The sequence below is a fragment of the Rhipicephalus microplus genome, chromosome 10 (assembly GCF_043290135.1).
Source record: "Rhipicephalus microplus isolate Deutch F79 chromosome 10, USDA_Rmic, whole genome shotgun sequence".
Taxonomy (NCBI): Eukaryota; Metazoa; Arthropoda; class Arachnida; order Ixodida; family Ixodidae; genus Rhipicephalus; species Rhipicephalus microplus.
Window position 1 is genome coordinate 29,960,939 of NC_134709.1, and position 25,685 is coordinate 29,986,623.

The 25,685-nt window shown below is 43.9% G+C and overlaps 1 protein-coding gene across 1 annotated transcript in view; it reads left to right on the forward strand.

Moving 5' to 3' along the window:
* Lar (tyrosine-protein phosphatase Lar) overlaps positions 1-25,685 on the forward strand; it is a 326,150-nt gene that overhangs the window by 220,555 nt on the left and 79,910 nt on the right. Inside the window, exon 4 of the mRNA XM_075875343.1 lies at positions 14,552-14,590. Coding sequence (XP_075731458.1) covers positions 14,552-14,590 — 39 coding nt within the window. The remainder of the gene's footprint in view (positions 1-14,551; positions 14,591-25,685) is intronic.

Consider the following 25,685-nt stretch of genomic DNA (forward strand, 5'->3'; position numbering starts at 1 on the left):
TGCACGCTGTAACGAGGGCGGTGACAGAGAACGTGCTCTATAGTTTCATCGCTGCCGCAATGACCGCAAGCAGCACTGTCTTCCATGCCGATTCGGAAGGCGAAAGCTTTGGTGAAGGCGACACCAAGCCATAGTCGGCAAAGCACCGTTGTCTCGAGTCGGGAGAGTCCAGACGGAGGCCGGAGCCGACGAAACGTGTCCAGTCTACGCAGTCGCGTGTGACGTAAACACTCGGTGTTCCACAGGGATTTTAATTCTGCATCAGCGATTTTTCGGATGGTCATTGCAGCATCAGTCCTTGAAAATGGTATAGACTTTTCTTCACCATCTTCGTGTGCTGATCGGGCAGCTGCATCGGCATGTTCGTTGCCCAATATGCCGCAGTGACTTGGAAGCCACTGAAACGTGATTCTGTGTCCTTCGTCGAAGAGGTGGTGAAGCAGATTTCTAATTTCCAGCACTAGTTGTTCATGAGGTCCCCGGCGCAAGGCGAATATCAAACACTGTAGTGCTGCCTTAGAGTCCGTGAACACGCTCCATTTCTTGGCTTCTTGGTGTTTAATGACTTGAATTGCGCTACGTAGAGCAGCAAGTTCCGCAGCTGTCGATGATGTCTGGTGGGATAAACGAAACTTCACCGTTGTCGCTGTTGCAGGAAAGATCACCGACCCTGCAGACCCATCCACTTTAGTTGAAGCGTCAGTATATAGATGAGTATGGTCACTGTATTTCTCATATAACAAGAGAAGAGAAAGCTGCTTTAGCGCTGGAGACAAGCAAGCCGTAAGAAAGTGTGCGTGTGCCACCTCTTGTTTAGTCCTTGGAATGTCCGCTGGATGGCGGTGCTTCTATATAGGGTATATATGATGAAAAGATGCGAGATTGTGGTACTTGGAGTGTTGAATAGATGGACGAACGGACACACAGACAGATGCATGGATGGACGCATGAACGGACGCAGAGGAGGACGCATGGACGAATGCAGGGACGGACGCACGCACGGACGGGCGGATGAACGCATGGACGGTCACACAGACGGACGCATGGACGGACGGAAGGAAGAACGAATGGACGGACGAATGCTTTTTTTTCCTGCGGACCGCCGCAATAAGCGCCAGCGTCAACGCCGCCGCTTGTGTAACTTGGCGCCCGCTGCTTCGCATCTACGCATGGTTCTCTTTGGCGGGAGATGAGAGAGAGTGAAGTAAACGTATATTTTCGAAACAGTGTCCTGCACAATGCCCAGTGTCACCCTGAAGTGGGAGGGCTCCTTAGTCCAGGAACCCTCTGGCTTCTACTGCCCTCTTGGCCCTGGCGACGAATTGTTGTTGGTCTTCCAGGTCCTCGAGGGCGAGCTTCGCCTCCCACGTTTCAGTTAGGTCTTCGTTCGTCCGTCCTGCTTCATTATCAGTCATTTGTAGTTGCAGATTACGTCTGGCAATACACTGGCATGCAAGAAGCAAATGTGCCAGGGTGCCCGGTACGCTGTAGGGCGGGCACATAAAGCTATATCTCTTTGGGTAAAGCAGCATATGCACACATGGGGCCCTAATGGCGGGAGATGGTGTAATATTTTTTAATCCGCTTTGGTTACAAGCTAAAGATAAAAATTCCAGCTCAGCCCATAACCATCACTGTCTCTTGCACAGAAAATTATCATGAGTGTTCCGTCCAGTAGCTCTTAATCATTTTCCTTGACGTCAACCATTTCTCGAGAGTTTCAGAAAATTGACTGAGGGGTTCCTGTTGGTGACTCCTCAGGATAGATTAAAGTTCGCTGTCTGTCTGTCTGTCTGTCTGTCTGTCTGTCTGTCTGTCTGTCTGTCTGTCTGTCTGTTTGTCTGTCCGTCCGTCCATCCGTCCGTCCGTCTGTCCATCCCGTACAAACCCACATTTTTGCCTCTTGTCGGTCCCTAACTAATCATTCCCCGAAGGCGACTGGAAGGTGAGAAATCCTCGTTCTATTTCTTCGCAGTCGGTGTGCTCACCCTCGCCCACCCACTCTGAAACGTTACTCAACCTATCGTGGATTGGCAATGCCTCCCGGATAAATGCAGCGGCGGATGTATCTGGGCCGTCCTTACCCCCAATGCGAATTCACAGAGAGACGACACAATATTCTACTAACGATATCCTAGACAAAGACATGGTTGTCAACGCTGTGTTGAGGTCACTAATGAATACAAGGCGTGCATTCTTCAGCGGAATTAGAACCCCATAAGCGGCAAGCTCTGGATGACTTAGAACCAGTCCTTGCGAGCCTTAATTCGAACATCAGGGATCGCAGTGTACTTCGTCTAAGACACTCGAAATCGACCCGTGGCAGTTTGCAGTTTTATGACCTTCTGTGCATGCTCAGTACACTTTGCTGTGTGTGTGAGCGTATTACTTTCCTCTCTTTCTGTTCTTTTTAGAACAGTAAGTTCTCTAATGCCGACATGATCTGTCTTCGCACAGAAAATCAGTAAAGTACTTGTTGAACTTTCTGCATGGTAGTGGTCTATTGAATAGGCTATAGCACTCCCGCTCTTGTTATCTTCTTTGAACACGGCTACTTTTATCTCGGCTTTTCTTCTTATCTTACTTTCCCTTTCCCCCTCTCTTTAGCGCAGGTATAGAAAACTGGGTGCTACGATACTGGTTGACCACCCTGCCTTTCTCTCAGTCTATTCTCTTTCACTTTCCTTCTTCCATTATATGTTCTTTTCCTCCCCTTGTTCCGTGTAGGGTAGCCAACCGACTGTAAAGTGGTTAACCTCTCATCCTTTTTTTGCTTTTCTTTTTTCCTCTCCTGGATCGGACGCATTGCAAGCTTGCTTTTTTCATTTTCTTCGTGATCTGGCCACCTTCGACCAAGCGACGATGCGATGTGAACACGTCACCACATGACATCCCATTATGTGAATCCATGACGCCATCGTAGTTAGGTCACGAATTTCAAAGATCTGCGGCGCCTCTGCAACGTCATACGGTGACGTCAACGCGGGATATCATCACTCGTGCAGCAGACGCCGTGGACCAGTTGCTAGGTTGTTCGGCTGCTGGCCCTAAGGTCGCGGGTTCGATTGCGGTCGCGGTGGCCGCATTTCGATGCAGGCGAAACGGTAGAGGTTTGCGTAGTGTGTGATATCAGCGCACGTTAAAGAACACCAGGTGGTCAACATTTCCGGAGCGCTCCGCTGCAACGTCTCTCATAATAATATCCTGGTTTTGGAACGTAAAACCCCACATAATTAAAATAATAAAATTGTTGTTGTTCTTGTCGTTGTTGTTCTAGTTGTTGTTCTTGTTCTTGTTGTTCTTGTTCTTGTTGTTCTTGTTCTTGTTGTTCTTGTTCTTGTTGTTCTTGTTCTTGTTGTTCTTGTTCTTGTAGTTCCTGTTGTTGTTCTTGTTCTTGTTCTTGCTCTTGTTCTTGTTGTTGTTGTCGTTGTTGTTGTTGTCGTCGTTGTTGTCGTCGTCGTCGTCGTCGTTGTTGTTGTTGTTGTTGTTGTTCTTGCTCTTGTTGTCGTCGTCGTCGTCGTTGTTGTTGTTGTTGTTGTTGTTGTGTTGTCGTTGTCGTTGTTGTTGTTGTTGTTGTTGTTGTTGTTGTTGTTGTTGTGTTGTCGTTGTCGTTGTTGTTGTTTCCGTTGTTGTTGTTGTTGTTGTTGTTGTTGTTGTTGTTGTTGTTGTTGTTGTTGTTGTTGTTGTTGTTGTTGTTGTTGTTGTTGTTGTTGTTGTTGTTGTTGTTGTTGTTGTTGTTGTTGTTGTTGTTGTTGACGCCATCCGTCAATTGTTTCGTCTGATGAGGCACCTGAGCCTTTCACCTGGAAAACCTGAACGTCCCGGTTCATTTCGTCCGGGATGCTGACGCCGCACTCGGCCTAACTCATTTTCTTCGGTGGCAATGAAGAACCTCCAACTTCTCGGACGCGTAATACTTACGCAATACGAGAAATAGTACGCACACTTTCAGAGGAAACCAGGCTAGCACGAGTGTCTTTCATATGTGAAGGCAGTTGTGTCGTGGTTCGGTGAGTTCAGCTTCTTACTTGTAACTGCACCCACAGATCCACGGTAGATTGGGTGGAGTGTACTAGAACTGTTCGCCGGTGAGAGACAGTCGTTCCAGCTGACTTTTTTTTGTGAACCCATAAGTACTTTTTTTCCTCATCTTATGTAAATAATGCGCATATTCAAAGATAAAAATTCGTCTTTTTACCTAAAACATCAACTCAGATTGAGCAGCGGTGTCACAATTCCTTACAAAGTTTACCAGGGCCTTCAAGCTTCCGTCTTCAAAGCCGGGAAACAAAGATGCGGCCGTGCGGGAAAAGAACGGTCTGAAACACCCTACAAATGTTTCACGTCACGAATTCGAGTGCATTCTATTGGTCAGAGGCACTGCAGCGTAAAACTGCTTTTTTTTATTTAGTGGGGCGTGCAGTTGGTTTTTGCTTCTCACGGGACGGCTTCACGCTCTCCCATAGTAGAGTACCCAGTACTCTAAATCGTTACCCACATTTGCTACACACCAGAGTATAATCGTTCTGTTATTAGGTTGCGGGACGGCTCAGGGCTCTCCCATAGTTGAGTACGAAGTACTCAAAATCGTTAAACATTTTTCTAAGTGTGCTCAGATTTGGGTGCACGTTAAAGAACCCCGGGTGGTCTAAATATCCGGAGCCCTCCGCTACGGCGTCTCTCATAATCATATAGTGGTTTTGGGACGTTAAACCCCACATATCAAACATTTTTCTAAACACACATTACTAATGCAAATTATCCACTGTAGGTACAGCGATGACTGTGAACGAAGCTGACGTTTTTTTTTTTTTCTTCTCAAGTCGCGTATTATCGCTATTGCCTCTAACACCGGTCTTTCCCAGTCACTCTCTATTTCTCTCTCATTACTAACGCGCTGTTTCTTTTTTTTACTTGTGTTATCGTCTCTCCCACGTACTCGTCGAGTCGCTAATTCTCTTTGTCCCCAATGACGGTGCATTCAAATCCGTTTTGCCTCGGCCCCGTCCCCTTATCTGCTGTTCTCCTGCGCCTCCGCATGTACGCCACTCCAACGTAAAGCTTTTTTTTTTTTGTCCTCTGTCATTCTATGCTGCAGTTGTTACGTATTCAGACAAGCAGGGGACATTAAGCTCGTTGTAGTGCGAAGCGCGGACGTTAGGGGGAGAGAGAGAAACAAAGACCGCTCAAATAGAATAAAATAAAATAAAATAAAGTACAAAAATCTGGGAGTACTAGAGGAGAGACGAGTTCGGGAAAAAAAGATAAAGACCGCTAAATCCGGAGGACTCGACGAAAACAGCCTTCCCGGCAACATTGTAATCCTAGAAACAGGAAAAGAAGGAAAAAATGAGGATGAGGGGGCTGGGGAGTGGAGGCAATGCAGATAGGGTGAAACGAGCTTGCGCCGGGCTACGGACCAAGCGGAACGGTGCGAAAAAAAAAATAAACGCAAGAAAATAAAACTAGCAGGAATATACAAAATAGAAACAGGACATATAGCTGTGATATAAACGAAAAATAATGAAAAAGCACCGGAGAGAGATGAAAGATGTGAATGTGTGAAACTAGAAACGCTGCAGCGAACATTCATCGGGACGAAAGGCGAGAAAGATCGAGATGGAAAAGAAAGGAAAGGGGGCTGTGCGCTTTAAATCGGTGCAGCGGGGGAACGGTGTTGCGTGAGGACGAGAAAATTGCGCGAGGCAGCGAATACACTGCCCACGAGATAAAAAGAAAAAAAGAAACAGGGTGGTACTAAGTTCGAGGTCCTGTCCATCGATGCCCGCCAGTCGGTTATCATTTACAGTGATCAGAATCCTAGCGATGATATATGTAGATATATTTTCAATACTTTACATGCGTACCAAATTGACCAAGCTCTATTTGTTGATTATTGTAATTTTTTTCCATACTTCATTTTCGCCTACTAACTGCGACGTTATGATCCACCGTGTTCCAGTGCCATTGTCTCTGAGCCTGCAACGTCACATATGCATCGTGCTTAGGATTTCTAAAACCTTCGTGGCTTTTTTTTTTCTTTGACATGTTTACTGCGATGGTCCTCGATACAGAGTTACATACAAATACTAACGACTCCACTAGTTTGTGCTCAAGACATACCGTAGTTCGGAGAAAGTAACTTAAAATACTACAAAGAATACACACACACACACACACTTAGCGCTAACTTACAACTAATGCTTTATTTGCGATCACACATGCTTTTTATTTTATTTTTATTTCATAATACCTCACAGGCCCTTGGAGAGGCATAAGGTGAAGGGGACATACAGTGCAGTACAATCCCTTAAATACGCGTGTTATCAGAAATTCGCGACATAACAGAAAATATTGCGCAGGAGTAAATACAGAGTGCAGTTACAGTACATAATGTAATGCAGCCAAAATACCATGGCGTCATTATACACCTTCTAATAAAAAGGGAAGCTTGTGGCAATGCTAATAAGAGACAAACGTAATCAGAATGAGAAGCAATACATACACGCATACGCACTCGCATATAGAATAGGTGAAACTAAGCGCAGTGTGTGGGAAAATGTTGGTTGAAGTGAAGGGAAAAGGCGTCATGGTCTCTAAGTGAAGCAACGTTTTCCGGTAGGCTGTTCCAGAGACAAATAGCGCGAGGTAATGGTGAAAAAATTCGGCAGATCCCACGTACCAGGGAATCGACATTATGCGAAACATGTGGAGGGAAGGTTTTTTTTTTAATTCTTATTGAGCGACACGTCATGACATGACTCTATATATATGTATAAATGTTGCACACACAGACATATGTTGAAGAGTTTCATATGTTGGTTCAACCAGTTGTTTGCACTTGTACAACGATGCCAACTGGAACATGCGTATTAGGCACACTAGAAGCTGGTATGTAGCGTTGATGCTCGTGAGGATGCTGGCCCTGAACACTGCTACATAAATCAACTTCAGCGCGTGTCAACTAACCACAATTCACATGAACCCAACGTGACGGCTGTATCAAAGGAGTACATAGTTATGTCACGTTATAAAATTGGGTAGGCAGCACTGCAACCGTTATTGAAGTTTCACGAATATTAGCGTCTGTTTCAAAAGTAGTTTGGAGACCTGGCGTAGCTCTGTGGTAAAATACTTCATTGCCACGCAGAATGCTTCGATTTGATCCCAGCTGGGACCCAGACATTTCTTCTTTGCATTCGTCGGGTGGACGCTACCGATGTCGGGTATTTTTTAACGCTTGCGCATTAATATTGCCCATGTGTGTTCTCGTCGTTTCTCGGTAGATACTAAGTGTCAATCACCTGTGGCACATACCCGCTTACCAGCGGCACATACCCGCCCATGGGTATACCACTGTCTGGCGAGAAGTGTTTGACGATGTACGCGACGGGATTGTGACATTATTCATATCTTGTCTAGCCCGTCATATTCACCAGACCATCTTACCCTCCCATACTAATTTTTGTTCACGACGAGTTATATGAGGTTTACCACGAGAGCACCCAAACGTAAGCGACTAGATAGATAGATAGATAGATAGATAGATAGATAGATAGATAGATAGATAGATAGATAGATAGATAGATAGATAGATAGATAGATAGATAGATAGATAGATAGATAGATAGATAGATAGATAGATAGATAGATAGATAGATAGATAGATAGATAGATAGATAGATAGATAGATAGATAGATAGATAGATAGATAGATAGATAGATAGATAGATAGATAGATAGACAGACAGACAGACAGACAGACAGACAGACAGACAGACAGACAGACAGACAGACAGACAGACAGACAGATAGACAGATAGATAGATAGATAGATAGATAGATAGATAGATAGATAGATAGATAGATAGATAGATAGATAGATAGATAGATAGATAGATAGATAGATAGATAGATAGATAGATAGATAGATAGATAGATAGATAGATAGATAGATAGATAGATAGATAGATAGATAGATAGATAGATAGATAGATAGATAGATTACCTGTACAAATAGCAAGAGCTGAAATCAGATGCGCACGGATGCTTATAGCTCGGGCTTTTCAGACACATATGACCAACGAATGGAATGATCAGACATTTTCGGACAGACATGATTACCAAAGCCACATTGCGATGTCTGTTGCCCCGGTGAAAACTCGGTTAGACTTTTTGCGTTAGCTCTTATTAGCTTATTAAGATAAACAAAGAGGCTTGTCATGTGGTGGCGCACTCGGATTACGTGTGCATTAGCGGCACAATTAAAGGCAAGTCGCTCGTCCGGAACCACAACTTGTCCTGCTGTTCGCTGCTCATCAATGTGCAACGAAGCTTTCATAGAAGCGCAACGGGTTCTTGCCACTGACTGACCAATGTAGAAATTAATGACACCCATTAGATGACTCGTTCCGGTCAGTCGATTCTTTGCCTTCTGGTTGGCAGCAATTCTTTCAGGTTGTGCTTCTCGAAGGAAGAGAAGTTTAACAGAAATTCTTCTGGTCTGTTTTAATTTCCGAACGCCCAATGGAGAGAATAAGGAGAGATCGAGAGAACGACTTCAAGTGGTAAAACATCTTCGCACTGGTTGCACCAAGCCTGGAGTAGGCGCGCAGCAGGGTTGTCTTCTTTTTCTTTAGTCTTCTTTCTTTCTTTCTTTCTTTCTTTCTTTCTTTCTTTCTTTCTTTCTTTTCTCTTTTTCTGTTTCTTGTATCTGTTATTTTTTTTTGTACCTGTTACTTTCTTTTTCCCTCTGCCTATTTATTTCTTTCTCGCTCTTTTCATCTTTCCTTCTTTCTCTATCTGCTATTTTTGTCGTATTTCTCTTTTTTCTTTTATTCTTGTTTCACGTTTTTTTCTGTTTCTTTTTCATGTTCGTTTTTATTTATTTCTCTCTCTTTCTGCCTTTATCTGTCTTTTTGTATTCTTATGTATTTATTTCCTTTATTTCTGTTTAGTTTTTTTTTCCTTCTATCACTTTCTTTTTTTTCCTAAGTTTCTTTCTATCCCTTCTTTCTCTCTTTCTATCTTTCACGTGTTTCACGTGGTCCGCTTCGCCGAGCAGTGTTTTCGTTTAACGTTCGCACCTGCTGTACTCGGTAGGTGGGGCTTGGTAGCGGTTGCACTCGGTAGCGATTGTAAAATAAGTAGTAGTAGTAGTGGCGGTGGTAGTGGTAGTGGCTGTATAAGTAGCAGTAGTAGTAGTAAAATTAGTAGTAGTAGTAGTAGTAGTAGTAGTAGTAGTAGTAGTAGTAGTAGTAGTAGTAGTAGTAGTAGTAGTAGTAGTGGGCGAAGTAGGAATGGGAGCAGCAGCAGCCGTAGCCACGTGGGTTGCGAGACCAGAGGTGGGAGAGAATAAAGAAAAAATATAAATGATCATGATGATGCTCTAAACTGTGGCGGCCATGCTGAAGAACGTAATAATAATAATGCTACAAATGATGATGACGGTGCTTTTTTTTTTCAAACCAATAAAACAAAATCATTATGATGATGGCGACGCCGATGGTGGTGATGACCGTAATGCTCTAAATAATGATTGTTGCTTTGGCACCTAAATTGATAATCATCATCATCATTACAGCTTTATTGTCTGACTGTTTTCAGAGCGAAGAACTTTCAAATATTTTTTTTTTTCAATGGTGCCGAGTAGCATACGCAACGCATTGCTTTCGCTTTGCTGCATGGAATTTAGGCGAGATGAAGCAACTGTGCGATGCTTTGGCCGGAGAACTCGCCTTCGTGTTGTATTCGAGTCTCACGTGCTTTCTCCTTCTTTATTTTCTTTCTTTTTTTTTATTTTGTAAAGCTCAGAAAACCGGAAAGACTCCCTCATGGGGCTTTCGGGCGGCATGGGGATTGAATTATTACGGAACGCGTCGCAATGTGAGAGAGAACGAGAGGTGAGAGTTCATAAAGAACTCGGGCTTTGTGCACGTTTGGCCGGGCAAGATAAGTCAGTTTGGAAAGTGCTTTTTTTATTTTTATTTGTTATTTATTGAGAGCTATTCGCGTTAGGGAAGCGGGGCATCGAATCACTGTATAGCTAGGAAGATTTGGTCTTCATACATACTTGCTCCCGTTCGGCCTTTTTCTTTACTAGCTTCGTCAATCTGCCAATACGAAGGGGCAGCGCCACTGACTCAATGTTTTGCGTTTAATGCCAAAAGACGTATTAGCGATAATGACCCGTTAGTCATGTATGTATTGTAGTTAAGTACCAACTAATTAACGGCCAATATCAAGTAGACATAGCCGATATTTTTTTCTTTTTCTTCTGGCTACTCTACCAGGCAGAGACATGACCTCACCATAACCCCCTTTCCCACACACAATAATTGCTTTAAGTATTCATTTTTTCCTCGCACCATAGTCGGGTGGAACAAACTAACTAATGCAATTGTTTCAGCACCCTCATTGGCATTGTTTTCCTCGAAATTAGAAAGTGCACTAACCAGTTGAATTGTTGAATCGTATTACATACCACTGTACATGCTTGTATAATTGTAGTCTTCTATTTTTTATTGTATGATATTGCCAGTTGAAGTTTGTATTTGCCCTATAGACATTGTATAACCTGTATATATTATATGACATTGTACTTGCCATTTGTTCATGACTAACTTCATGTACCACCCTGCTAAAATCACCAAAGGTGATTGCAGTATCTGTAAATAAAATAATAATAAATAAATAAGTTGCTGTTAAATAACTTATGCAGGGGCGCGGCCAGATTAATATATATTTTCAGATGCGCAGCAGCTCTTTGACTCACGTGCGTAACGCCGAACGTACGTGCGTCCGTACGAACGCGCTGCAATGCGTTCCTCTCGCCGCAGGTGTCGAAGCGGCGCGAAGTAGGTGACGCCGCAGCTGTGCGTTCACGTTACCATCCCCTTGCCCGCTTCCCCCTCAGGTACAATTGCAATTTTTCTGTTGTTGCATTTTGCTTTGTATGCTGTACATGTATGTATGTAGCCACTCCCCTCTGTAATGCCCTCGGGCCTTGAGGGTAACTGAATAAATCAATAAATAAATACACGCTGATGGTCACGTTGTACATGTCCAGCAGAAGCGCAAGAGGTGTCCACGTGCACTGCAGGGAACGTGCATCGGCGTCGCTGGCACACACAGTCCGCGTTTGAGCGCGTGCACGGAATGCATGCGCGGTTCTTGAAGAAAGGTTATTATTTCTGTCTGCTTAATTGGCGACATGGCGCTGTGCCTTGTAGGGTGCGGTAGAAAGGGGTAAAAACATCGTAGAAAGATAAAGAAGAGAGAGCACCCGCTGCCCAGGAGTGACAGAAAGAAGAGAGAAGAGATAGGAAATATGGAGGACATGGTCGAAGGAGTACGAAAAGGGTCACCGCTCGGCGAGAGCAACACGGCGTCAGGAGATAGCGGATGGTGGGCCGATCGGCGAGAGCTGCGCAGGCGTCGTAGATCGCGGATGACACAACCGCTCAGCATGGAATCCAACAAGCGAGGGTATAAAAAATGCGTCTCGTGTGCGCTCGGGGAGCTCTCTTTCCGGTCTTCGCCTGGCCCTGTCGTCCCTGATGTATAGGCGCGTCTGTACGCTTAGTTAAGTAACACCTGTAAACATGTCGATAAATCGTGTGTTCTTCTTGTATGTAAGAAGCCTCGCAAGAGTTCTTGCTTCCCCGACGCCTGGGTGACAGCCATTACCCGCTCCTCGGTCACATCAATATACATACATGCCACCCCCATCCCCCTTCCCATATTTTTTTTTTTTTCAATTTCGCGCTGCAACGATTCACCAGGTATTCTTTGACGCGTCCATCATTGATACTCTGCGCCAGTACTAGCAAAATTATCATCCCCCCCTCCCCCCACATCAATGAACATATGCCTGTTTTCTCTCTGATTACGTTCTACCGTATAAAAAGTGAGAAGCTTGGACAGAAATATCCAAAGCTAATTCGTAGCGGGAATTCAGCGTGAAATTTGAAACATTGGGTACAGCACGTAAAATTGGCAACGCAACAAGCAGACCCGGTGTTCCAAACGTTGCGCTGTTCTTTACACTGGGACTTATGCATGTCAACTCCCTCGACTTCCAGCGTTTATAGCAGAGTTCCTCTCGTTACCTAAACACCGATGCATCCCCAAACTATTGCGAGGAGGCCATATACCGTATCCTCTGTCCATATGCTTAGATTCGATTCTACTTTGACGCTAGTGTTATCCGACAATCTTTGCGTCTACTTTCGCTCTTTTAGTTGAACACTGCGGCAGTTCTTGTTCTCTTCGGAAATGTTATGGTGCTAGTTTTCTATAATGTCTTACTTAACTATGCTACTTCAGCTTTACTGAGTCTTCTGTCGTTGAACACTCAACTCGTGGATTCTGTTTTGATGCAGAATGAAAGTACGCAATATACGTGCTAGCTCGCTGCAGTCCTGCAATATTTTTGTATGACCTTATAAACAACTAAGGAAACGAAACTGATGAGTAATCATCTACAAACGGAGCATATCTTATTGTGAGAGAAAATTTGTCAAAATATAACACGTATGCCCACCATGTTGTTTATACACAAAGCGACACCTCAACAGTAGCTCACAAGAGATGGGAGTGAGGAGGGATTAAAACGATAGGAATAAAGGTGTAGAGAAAGAGAAAGAGAGATGAGGTAAGCCAGAGAGCGACGACATATCGAGGGGATAGGAGAGATAGGAAAGATGGAAACACGGTCACAGGAGACCGAGGACGGGGAACCACTTGCGAGAGCTCTTGTCGGCGTCAGGAGATGGCGTAGGGCAAGTCCGGTAGCTCAGAGCTGCGCTGTTGTCGAAGGTCGGCGTCAGGAGAGGATGTAGGGCCAGCCCAGTCGGCCAGAGCTACGCTGACGTCGGAGATCGCGAGGGCACAACTGGTCGGCACGGAATCCACTGATCGAGTCCTGTTTATACACCGCATTACAGTGCACAGGCGGCAATGGGTTCCTTATCAGAGATGGCCATACTCTTTCCTGCGCTTTGAACCAAATAAGCATCCAGCGTGTCTAGTTCGTCTTGCCGGTTAAAACTGTCCAACATACCAATTCAAACTAATTTATGCTGTAATTGGTTGTTTGGTTGTCTGGTTAGATAGCTGGTCGGTCGGTCGGTCGGTCGGTCGGTCGGTCGGTCGGTCGGTCGGTCGGTCGGTCGGTCGGTCGGTCGGTCGGTCGGTCGGTCGGTCGGTCGGTCGGTTGGTCGGTCGGTCGGTCGGTCGGTCGGTCGGTGTTATTACAGTGAAAGTGACTTGGGCCTTCCTCAACCGAACAAATAAGCGCCTACTGGCGACTGCTATTCACTGGCTGTCAACTGGCGAGTGCTGGCTGTCATACCAATTTCATCAAAATAAATCAATAAACCTGGTACCCTGTCCTGTCTTCTGTGTTATTATTCCCCGTTCACATTTGTGCCGCAAATATTTCGCCAAGATATGCACCGATCGCCCAAGGATGCACTCTGCTAAAGAAATTCAAACTGATTAATGCTGCCTCATAGATTGGTTGTTTCGCACATTAGTTTGTTATCGTCGCCAAAGTGACTTAGGCCATACTGAACCAAACCACTGAACTCCATCCGTCAACTGGATGTATGCTGTTGTCTACAAGCAACTAGTATACTCTTTCACATAACAGTAAAAACTTTACCTTTTTTCATTGACCAACTGAATTATTAATTTAAAACACATTTCAACGCTCGTACTGACGAGGATCACCGTATATATTGTCGCTCCAGGGTCACTTCTGTCTCTTAATAAAACATGTAGTCTGGCTATAGTTGGTTTATACTGTGCAAAAGGTAATGACTCTGTGGGAGGTGAAGAAAACAAGAGATACGGAGTTTCCAGAGCACAATCAGCGCAGAGCCAACTGTATAATTTCCAGGTGTGCATATACTTTGTACATCTACTCACTTCAAGAGCTTTGTTCAGGCTGTACACCGCCGCAATGACAAAGTTACAAAAAAAAATTGTGGTATCACGACCGAGCAATGATTGTGCAAAACCGACCACTTTTCGTGATTACCTGAAAGACACTAAAAGCCATCTCGACTTTTTTTTTCCTTTTCATGTGCTCAGCGACTGCGCGCACACCAAAAAACGCACGCACATACACACGCCTCACTAATGGAACGGCCACTAAATGACCACCGCCTCTTCGCACTCTTGTTCCCACTCGCTAAGACAACCTTCTCTAAAACGCCTCTCGCATAAAGCCAGGTCATGTTCGTGCAAACGAATGGAAAGGAACACGAAGTGTAGCTAAACGGAGGCGACATAAGAGAAAATGCAGAAACGAAAAAAAAAAGGAGGGGGGGGGGGGTAGCATTGACGCAAAAAGTAGAACTACCTCCTGCACACAGAGGTTGACTTAATTCCAGGGACATTCGATTCTCTAATGGACGTGGCCTTTATTACACGCTATTGTTGTCACGCTCAAAGCGAGCGTTTTTTTTTTTTTTTTACTTATCCGTTTCTTCCTGTTGCTGTAATATTCCTCTGTTCATTTTTCTCTTTTCTTTCTATATTACAGGACCTTACCGACAAAGAGGCTACGTCGACTTCCTAAGACGTGAGTTCTTCTTCTCCTCCAAAGTATAAACATATAGTCTTCCGTTCCCTCGGAACTTCTGTCTTTCGCGTAACTATCTTTCTATCGCCTCATGCACACTTCTCAACTTCTATATCTATGCATATCAGTGTGTACACAGTTTTTCTTTCACTCTTAAAAAACAAAACGAAGATAGCTTGTGCATGTGAGCTACGTATCTTTGCATCGCTATCAAAAACTCGGGTGTCTTGCGCGCGTCATGTTACCTTTTTTTTTTTTCACTTTTCTCAAATTTCAAAACCGCGCACCAATGGCTGTCACCTTCAGAGAAGCCCCCACTTTGACAAATTGGAGTTACAAAGAAAATAATGAAATAAACGAAGGAAAAAGGACCTATGAGAAGCTCTTAGAAAGTCCCCTTTTTTTGTTTTTTTGGCCATCTATATTCTCGATTGCGCAGCCCTCTTTTTTCCGCCAGCTGTTGACAGATGGCGCTACCTGCGGCGCGCGCACGCGTTCCTCGAAAGGAAAGCGCTCATTCTTCACGGCGTTCATTTTCCTTAAGAGCACTGCATAATGCATGAGAAAAGAGCACCTTCTCTTCTCCTCTCCACCTCTTCGCTTTCTCATTAGACGCGGCAGCGAGAGCCTTTCGAGTTGCGGGCGCGCTCGTTTTTCATCATTTAAAATATACCGTTCGCCTAATGACGTACCTCCCGCCTCCGGTGGGCAACACGCGGTCGCCACGGTGGTCTTGCAACCGTAACCGTCGTCAGGGGGCGCTCGAGCCGTGTTCGCGGTCGACAATGTGTTCATCCGACACAGTTTCCTAACAGCCTTCCGTATGCGGCCTGAATTTTTCAACAGCTTAAATGCCCCTCCCGTCACCTAACAAACGTAACGTTGCGGTTTGTGTCGTTAAATTTAATTCCATTTCGAATAAGTCGGGCTGCCGGCGCGCGCTTGATTCGCCTTTCATTGTATGCGAATCATTTGTCTTCCGTAGTGAACGGATACGTATAGAGGGCGCTCGCTCGCTTTAACATGATTGAAGTTAGAACTGTTTGTCAGAACTTGCTAGAGGATGGTTATTCATTTCCCGTAGTTTTGCTAATTCCAACGAGTTGGTATTGAGCGCACATCGGTTATCTTGGGGGCGTTTTGTATTCAGCCGCCTGGTGAATGAACATTAATAACGTTAAAAACAAAGCAGTCTGTTAACTCGGCCCCATTGATTATTCACCAGCGAGTGAAATACTTATACGATGCACATTCAAAGTATACTGTTCCTGATTACTGCTCGCTTTCTTGCTTGGGTATGCTGCAAGGTTGGTTGGTTGTTCCGCCTCATTTAATTCATTTATTGTAGAAGTCGTTCGATTCGAGGCGTCTGAATCGCTCTTCGGCGCAGCGTACTCACCCCTCACTCACTTATTCGAGCTCTCACTCGCTCATTCACTTACTCACTCAGTAAGTCATTCACTCGCTCAGTCGCTCACTCACCCACTTATTGACGCAATGGCTCGCTTACTCAGATGCTTTATTTAGTATGCACACTCGCTCATTTACCCTCCATGGCGTGTGGTTCACTTCTTATTCAGTGCCTGGTCCCGCAGGACGTACAGACACAAATTCTGTTTAGCCTCATGAATGTTTTCATAACGTGAGTAGTAATCGTAGTACTGTAGTAGGTAGCGCAACACTTCTGAACAGATATATTCACCTGCTGAGGCACAGCGTTCATAGCCAAAGAGACAGTGAGCATTTTGATAGCGGAGTTGTGCTAAGACCGAGGTAAGTCTTTTGTGATCTGTCGTCCTCGCTTTCTATCTCAGGAGCTAGAGCGAATTATACCGTGAAGGAGAGCATGGGTAAAGCTATGTGGGTGAGAGTGAGGGCTAGTGTAGCTAGTTGAGCCCAGGGAGGTTAAAAATGCCCCCACCTCCCCGAAGGGAATCGTGAGGAAATGTGAATACATTTTTTGCGCCGAGAGAGGGTGCTTATACTAGCACAATCTGCGAGTAATAGAGATGGTACCGTTGCCGTCAGACATTCGTCTTCACTGACTTCTGCCATTGCCTAGAAAAGCGCCCAGCCAGCGAACGGTCGAAAGTGAGGAGTGAGCGGATGAGAAAGAGGAGCGCCAGCATTATCGGCTCGGCGTTGGCGTTTCACAGCGGCGTCTCGAGCACACATTTCCGAATGTTCTTGAGATGCACCCAGCCAGCGAATGGTCAAAGGTGAGGTACGAGTGGACGGGAAAGTGGGGTGCAGGGAGGAGAAAGAGAGAACAGCGAGTGAAGGAGCGGCGAAGCGCTGCACTTACCCTTTCCTACAATCTCTCGCACCACTTGCTCCGGTTGCATGGAGCGAGGATAAGCGCGTGCGCCCGCAGCTGTAACTATGCAAGAGAGAGTGAGAGCGGAGAGCTAAGATATGCCAGCGCGCGCACACCACCGCGGACAACGCCGGATGCCTGACATAGCCTGACCAAGAAATGAATTCGCATTTTTTTTTAATTGCTCTAGTGGAAGCTCCCGCAATGGCTTGCCAGCAATAGTGAAGCCAGCCCACTGAAGATCCAGGAAACATCCTCTTTTTTTTTTTTTGGTGGAGTTCACTTAGAGATCAAGTGCCTTTGGCCTCTTAGTCTAATGACTACGTGAATTATAAATTAAAAGATAGTGGTTCCCGATTAAATAACACGTACAAACAAGTATTGAGGACGTAATCTCTAATAAAATATACCTTCAATTCAAGACTTACTAAAGGAAACTAGTCACACGAAGACGCACATTGACCACTGCCTAACCCGAAAAATTTGCCGCGTTAGACTCGTGGGGCGCACGATGAAAACGCTCCACGTCATGTCCTTAGTCAGTTGGTAGCTTGCGCTTGCCCTCGTCTATTTCTTCTTCTGTGAACATGGCAGCCACAGCTGCCATTTTACGGTGGGTGCGGCTTCACTCCTGGGCAATAATTTCCTCTCCAGCAATTTTTTACCTCCTTAGTTGAGCCTCGCCGAGAAAGGGTAGTGACGTGGAGAAGGATCATCTGTGCAGGGAGGAGGAGAGTGAAGGTGGGAGCAAGGCAGGTGGAGGAGGACCCCCTTATAATCCCCATCAAAAAGCCGAGAGTCTCGTATTAATTGTAGAATATTCGGCAATGGCCGAACTGAAACTGATCACGAATTGTCCTTTGAAGCTGCGTATTATTTTCAATACGCGCGTCATGAAGGAAGTAAAGGAAGGACATTGAGGTTAGCCGATTTTCAGACCGGCTGTCTATCCTGTGCTGGGCAAGAGGGTGATGGGAGTAAAATCTGGTAGAAAAGAGGTATTACAAAAAAAACGAAAAAAAAACGGACAGTGAGAGAAGGGAAAAACGTTAAGGCAAGGGGAACACGACACTGCTTAAAGTCTGGTTCATTTCAGGTTGCCTTATAGAACAATTTCAATGACAATTTGTCCTATTGGTCAATCCTACCGACATCACCGTTAAATTTCAAAGGTGTTGCTGGTTTACTCATTCAATTTATGCAGTGTGCCGAAACTACTCGCTAAATGCCCATTCGCACCGAGGCACAGGCCGCGAGACAGAGTATACGTAGAATCAAACATGAACTTTTTGAGGGACTGTTTTGAGCTTGTAAACGGGCATGGTCCAAGCGTTTTACAGCAAAACTGTATTATATAGGCCTGGACAGATAAGATAGTATTAGCGATACTTTTGTGTATCTATATTTCTGTATCGAGGTACATTTAAAGAATAATTTGGATCTGGTTGGTCGATATGTGAGGTTTAACGTCGCAAATCTACCCTATGATTACGAGAAATGTCGTAGTGGAGTGGCTGATTGGGCTAGTTGGTTTACTACACTTAAAGTTTAACAGCGCGAAAATATACACGGAGGACAGGGAAAGGACGGGACAAGCGCAGATCAATGCCCCTATGGCGATGCTGCACTGACTCTTTTTAACAGCGAAGCTCTTCAATGTAACCGTTAGTCTGTTAAAAGAGAAGAAAAAATTACCATCCTCATGAACTTGCGCGCCCTTTCTTCGTCCTCCTCCTTCGTCATCTTCTTTCTATTCTTCATCTTCTGCTTCCCTCATACAATACGTACACAGAATTGTTCATCGTGGGAGGCAATAACTCTAATGGGCAAGAAAAGTAGTTCAGAAAAAGACAGAAAAAAAGAAAGAGAGAAACAAGAGAGAAGGAAACGGTATAAGGCGCAGTGGCATAACAATTTAAATAAAGAAATACAGAGAGAAAGATAAGAAAATAGTGGAAAAAAAGGATATAAAAATGCAAAGGAAGACACAAAGGCATAAATAGGGAGAATAAAAAAAGAGAGAGAACGAAATAGGCAGAGGAAGAAAGACAAAAATAAACGCACAAAAAATGGAAAGATAGAGAGAAAGAGAAAAATAAAGAAAAGAAAAATGGAGGCGCTTTTGTCAGGTTTGGCAATACTAGCGAGAAGCTGAATTAATTTTTTTTATAATGCCTTCTTCAAATTTGTGTTCACAGATAAAAATGGTTTGGCTGTCGAAAACACATCTTCGTTTGATTTAAGCACTGGTCCTACCATTTCTTACCTTGTGTCATTGTCTTCTACGCTTTTTTTTTCTTTTTTAGTTTTTTGCCATCTTTGGCAAAACGTGTGCAAACTCCTCGACCGAATTTTAGTCCCTGCGAGTTCCAGATTCCTTTGCGTTCGAAATTGCGCAGACAACGTGCGTTTAAACTGCTTGCGTGCAGATAACTTTATTCAGATAAGCGTTCATGTGTAAGTCCAGCTTGTGTGCACGTACTTCGCGATTTCTTTAGCACTGCGGTGCGCCGTATTATCCTTATCACGCAATCTATTCACACGCGCTGTGTTAATCGTCTTGTACAACTTTTTCTTTGCAGCTTATCTGCTAGCTTAATAAAAACTCTTACTTGGCCTTATCTTTGTCATTGTCATTATAAAGCGCATTCACTATTTATTCACTCACTCACTCACAGCTCGTTTTGTGAATCAAATATAGTACAAACTTGAATTCTAGCACACTTTTTGTGCTGCATGTCATTCACACGTTTTCTGTGCCACATTTAACTTTTTTTTTTATGTTCCCGAAGTCAATTTAATAGCAACATTATTTATGCACCCGTTCCAATCCATGAAACTATTCTGTTTACTTTTTTTCTTCTTTATTTAGCATAGTTGCTACATTACGATATTGAGTTCAAAGCACGAGTGTAATTTTCAAGCAATGTTACCTGTCTTGTACTCCAGTTATGCTTTCAGCCCATGGTATATTTTCACTAGCGCGACTCTTTTTCCCGCTAGCGTTCAAATATTCGAGAAAATGCCTCGCTGACTGCCGACAATCACCGACGTAGTAAATGAAAATGCACTCCATGATGGGCACAGCGTGCTCATTACATCTCGAGCCTTTGAGAAGTTGCGCAGTTTTTGTGGACACGGTGCGCCACCTGTCTTTGTCCGGCACACCTGCGCGCACCGATCGATTTTTTGTTGCACAATGGCTTCGCCAGAGGTCTCGCCTAGTCCATGAGTTACGGCTCGTGCAGGAGCGGTCGTTGAAAGAAGCTTCAAGACTTCAGAGCTAAATCATGGGGGTTAGGAGGGCATTGCTCATCTGGTGTTCAAGCTGGTGGGGATGCTTTCACAAGCGCCCACCAACATCATATATTTAAATTGTTTTACAGTATAAAGATCGTACAATGGGGAGAGCTGGCGAAGCGAGTTTCCCCACATTAAGACCGTTGCTGCAAAGAAGCCAACTTAGCGGAAGGCCCAACAGACAATCGCGTGCGCTGTCCCCTCAAACATGTATGCACAAACGAATTTTTCTTGGTTTGATCGATCGATCAATTGATTGATTGATTGATTGATTGATTGATTGATTGATTGATTGACCTCAAGAAGTGTCCATATCTCTGTCTACAAGGTAACGCTTTTCGTATAGAAATTCATACGACTCCATTGGAAATGCGTAAGGATCACAACAGTGGTACATAGTGAAGAACTAACTAGAAACCACGACTTACCGTTACATGAGGGCTTGAAGCCTTGAAGCCTCGACCTTCGTAACTAATACGGTGTCGAACCCTTGACTTTCCAATTTCCTAATGTTGAAGCTTGAATGTGCGTATTGGGTTGAATGTCCTGAAATGCTTCCATTGTGTCTCGAACGCCGAACGCCGAAAACTTTTTTTATATTTTTCCTACCTTTCAGTCAGGGACCGGCCGACATCAGAAAAAAAACATCATACAGAAATGCGCTCTTCTTAACTATACACGGAATATAGGGGGCCCTTAACACGTGAACCATTACTATCATACACTATCTGCTGCGATATGGCCAGAGCATGTCGCTGCAAAGTTACGACAATGCATGAATGGTGCTTTCATGAAGAAGATCGCATGAATAGCAGTTAGAAAGCCGCTACAGAATCGTCCAACAGAAAGTCTTTCTGGCAAACGTATATGACAAATCACACACAAAAAGAAAATATAGCAAAAACCCTCGAATGAAAGAAGATGCGTTACTGACAATTTTGTGGGGCACAAAACCGTTAACACTGAGTACAAAAATATAAAAGCAATGCAGCGAAAACGTGTAGTGAAAATCGACGTGTACAGTAATTATTTTATTCATGTATATACTTATTTATTTATTTATTTATTTATTTATTTATTTATTTATTTATTTATTTATTTATTTATTTATTTATTTATTTATTTATTTATTTATTTATTTATTTATTTATTTATTTACAATACTGCTGCTCTCTTTCGAGAGTGTGGCAGTTAAGCAGTACAATGATTTTTTCACGCAAAAAAAGTAATGAAAGAAAACAGTAAAAGCGAACACTTACAAGCATAACATGAGAATATGATTAGCGTCAATATAATCGAAGAATGGGAAGTTGAATATCATAATGATTGACATGAAATGCCCACAAAATATATTGCAAGTTCTAAATATTATGCAATACTGTTATCAAAGTGAATGCAAAAAAGAGGAAATGTATGGCGCGAAATGAAGGCCGGATAGATGTAATTACGATAACTTTAGTATCGAGACTTTAAATGCATTAAAACATGATTTGCAATAACTGAGAGCTTGTTTGAAAATGTCTAAATGATTGTTGAGTGCAGGTGTGAACAAATAAAGAAGAACGGAACCTGTGTCGTTTTATCGCTGCCCTGGACCTTCATACATAGCTCCTGTAATGCGCGCACAGTTTTTTCTACTTGTGACTAAAATTCAGATAATGATTCTGTGTTGGTGATAGCAGCATCAAGTTGATTCCATTCTGCTATTGCGATCGTGAAGAATGAATACCTCAATGCGTCGTTTTTGCATGCGTATTTATTTAATTAATTAATTAATTAATTAATTACAGATACTGCAATCCCCATAGGAGATTTTAGCAGGGTGGAAATACAGCATATTATCGAACAAATGCAGGCAACGAAACAAAACAGGGTAGAACAAATACATGTTACGTGAACGAATACATTATTTTAGGCTATTGCGCGTACAAAGACAGGCCCTATACAAAAAAATCAACTAAATAATAAAAATAAACTCGCCAGAAAGAAACACATATTATGAAGGAGGTCATATTGAAAAATAACAGATTTTGCAGCAAATTCTGTCAATGTGTGTATTCTGTCAATGTGTGCGCATGCTTATTGCGTGTTTGTCTAGCCTGGGAACGGGAGACGTATTTGGAAGTATCTGCCCTGTAGTTAGACTGTGGCGATGCTTGAACATAGTTCTGCGCCGAAAAAAAATGTCAGTTAATTTTCATTTATACAGGCAAGACAGCGTCGAACTTGTGTATGAGGTATGGCTCGTGCAGTTCTCCACCATGGTGTGAAGCAAAACCTGATTCCAGTATAGCACGTGTTAGTTTATCGAAGGAGTGACCAGGATTATTAACGTGCCTAGACAAAGGTAGATTGAGTAGGCTTATGGCATGCGACTAATGGTCATTAAGAGGAAGTCTAAAGGGGGCATTTATTGCGCTTTATTTTCTTCCCATTTAAACTAATGTAGCTTCGTGTGGGTGACTCCTGGAAAGACAAACATTTTGAAAATATTTTCGCTGCAAAAGCAGATGATTCGCCACATTGACAATAAAGATTTTTTTTAAGACACCACGGCCAGCTTTCCTAAATCGTAAAATTATTAACATAGAATATCTCTACACTTTCCGCCTGCTTCACTCACTTTATTTCTCTAAAAGCGCCTTCGAAAAATTTTTTGCGTCTCCTGCATACTTGACACATAGAGTTACTTCCGCCAATATCACAAATAGTCACATGTGGTATGTTCCTATAGGTTTCCTAATAAATATAGCCGACAATCATCACAGCACGACCTGACACATATTTTAAATCACTATAAAGTTGTCAAGTGCTTTTCAGCGAAGGAACTTCGGATGATTTTTTTTATTTGTAGTCATGTGATGATTGAACACAATTCTTAATTTTCGCAATTATTGTTTTCAATTTTCCCTTGTCAGAGCCAACTGTGTACGATTTCTTGTAACTCGTGCGTAACTCTGTTATCTTGTGCGTCGAATTCGTTTCGGTTATTCTTTATTTTCGTTCGACCACCTTTCGTTATTCAACTGCGCTCACAATATTTATATCTTGTTTTGTAGTACATTTGTGTGATTATTTAACTAATTTTTTTTTAGTTTCCAGCAATGTTGATTTCATTTTCATACAATTGCTCTGTGTGTCTTGTAGAGAACCATCGGCCCAGTCAAGCTGTTTTCCGAACAGCTTTTAGCCATTGATATCCGCCAAAGCCCTTGTATTTCTCGAAAAGAGTTATTTTATTCCATTATATTATTGTTTCTGGCCACTCACAAACCGGAACATTTTTTTTTAATTTTTATAGCCGTATACATCTTCGTTACAGAATGCAAAATTGACCGCTACTTCATTATTGAAAAGGTGCCGCGGAATAATGATGACGTGTTGTCTGAGATAGCACTCCGGTACAGTGGACACGTGTGTTTGTTACTGTCGTGTGTTAGGTTCGTCACATAGCAAGGCGTGTGACGCGAGGAAGATGGAGACAGTGAGGAAAACAAACGGGAGTTATATTGGACTACCAAAAAGCTATTGCAGATACAGTACTATAAGTCGTACACGCACGCAGTTCACACCCGAAAGAAAAGAGTAAACAGTCTCACAGTCTGCGCCGTAGCCCGGTGCCTTGAAGTGGGACCCGTTGCGTGCTCGGATGCTGTCGCCGCTTGCGTTTCAGGTCAGCATACCACTGTAAGGGGCATCACCAGGTCTAGACGTAGCCGCACACTGTCAGCGACGTCGGCTCGGTGGACATGGTCAGCAGCTCCGGTCTTTCGAAGGCGCTCGCCGTACCGAAGATGTCCACAGGACCACTCACCGAGAACTCGAGCTTGGCCACGACGACACGCCGTGCCCCGAGGACGTCAATGGCTCGAGGACAGGAACCCGGCCTTTCGAATCTCGCGCGTAGTTGCGGGTTCGCCCTAGGCTCCCTTGCGTCGTCTTGCCGGCGTCCGAACGGCTTCGTTCTCCGCGAGCGTCTCCTCTTCTTTCTTCAATGGGCGCGCTGCAATGCCCCTTCATTTTTCTCATCTTCCAGGTGATGTAGCGATGTCGTCTGCTATGCTCGCATTTTTTAAGCTACTACATCACAGTTACTGAGAGCACGCTCGCACTCCACTGCGACAAGACACGGACGTACGAAGAAGCGAGCCAGACGAACGGCGCTGTGATCGCCCGTGTTTCGCGACGTTGTGCGTACACCCCTCTCCGTATCATCCTTCCCTCGACAAACGTGACGCGTATCGCTTATTTGTCCTAGGTGGCGTAGCTGTCTACGTCTCGCGGACTGCATTCATATCATCATCATAATCATCGTCATCATCACCACCAACAACAACGACAGCAACTTCGCTGTGACATTGCTGTCTACGTCTCGCGGGCTGCATTCATCATCATCGACAAGAGCAACAATGTCATCATCATTATCATCATCATCAGCAGCAGCAGCAGCAGCCCTACTACGCCCACTGCAACACAAGCCTCTACCGTGCTTCTCAAATCAACCCGGTCTTGTGCTTGGTGCGACTGCATTATCATTGCAAACGTCTTAATGACATATGCTCAACTAACTTTCCGACTAAACATCGGTGAGCTTGCCTTTTCTTGGAATCCAGTTTGTTGCCATTAAGCATAAAAATAAGGCAGAATGCATTACAGGCTTGCTTTATACCACTGTTCATAGACGTGTCGGGGACTGCTTGTGGACTAGTGGATGTGGTAAGGAACCTCTTGCAGTGCATGAAACGGAATGAGGGGAGGGAGGTCTTGAATTAACATGAAATGAAGCGTAAAATAAGGGTCTTTTTTTTTCTCCCAGGTAAACATTGGTCAAACTAAAACGCCACGCCAGTGTGAACTCAACAGCTCAATTGCCATTTTGTGTTCTGTAGTCTGCAGTCATATTCAACCCGTTTCTAGCAGCTTGCTCTTCAAATATGCAACCCAGAAAAAAGTATGCTCGCTGGCATATGTCGTAGAAAACTGTAGATGCTTCACAACCATCTCACGGAGAAGGGGAAAATATTGAGGAACCCTTCGCCTTTGAAACGTGAACGGTATATTGACACCTTGCCCCTAGTGCATGTCAAGTTCAAAATAACTAGTGTCAGCCTTCGCATACGGCTTCATTATGTGTAATGGGCAGCATGCTTTAAAACGCGGGAAATTGTGAGCGGGAATTTTTTTTCGAACTTGTTGTACACCCACTACGTGGCCTTAAGGAAAAAGGCGCTGTAACGTGTGTGCCTTTGTAGTGGGTGTTCCACTTTAAAGGGGCCCTGCAACACTTTTTGAGCATGGTCAGAAAACGCTGCCGATCACTAGCATAGGCTCCCGACAACACGCAAGCCAAATAATATAGCGCAGCTCGTGGCTTGGAATTCGCAAATAAATTATCAAAGTCAGCTAAAAATTTCTTTCTCTTCTCTCGACAAATCATGCAATATACCCAAAAATCAGACGAAGCAAGCCCATCTATCA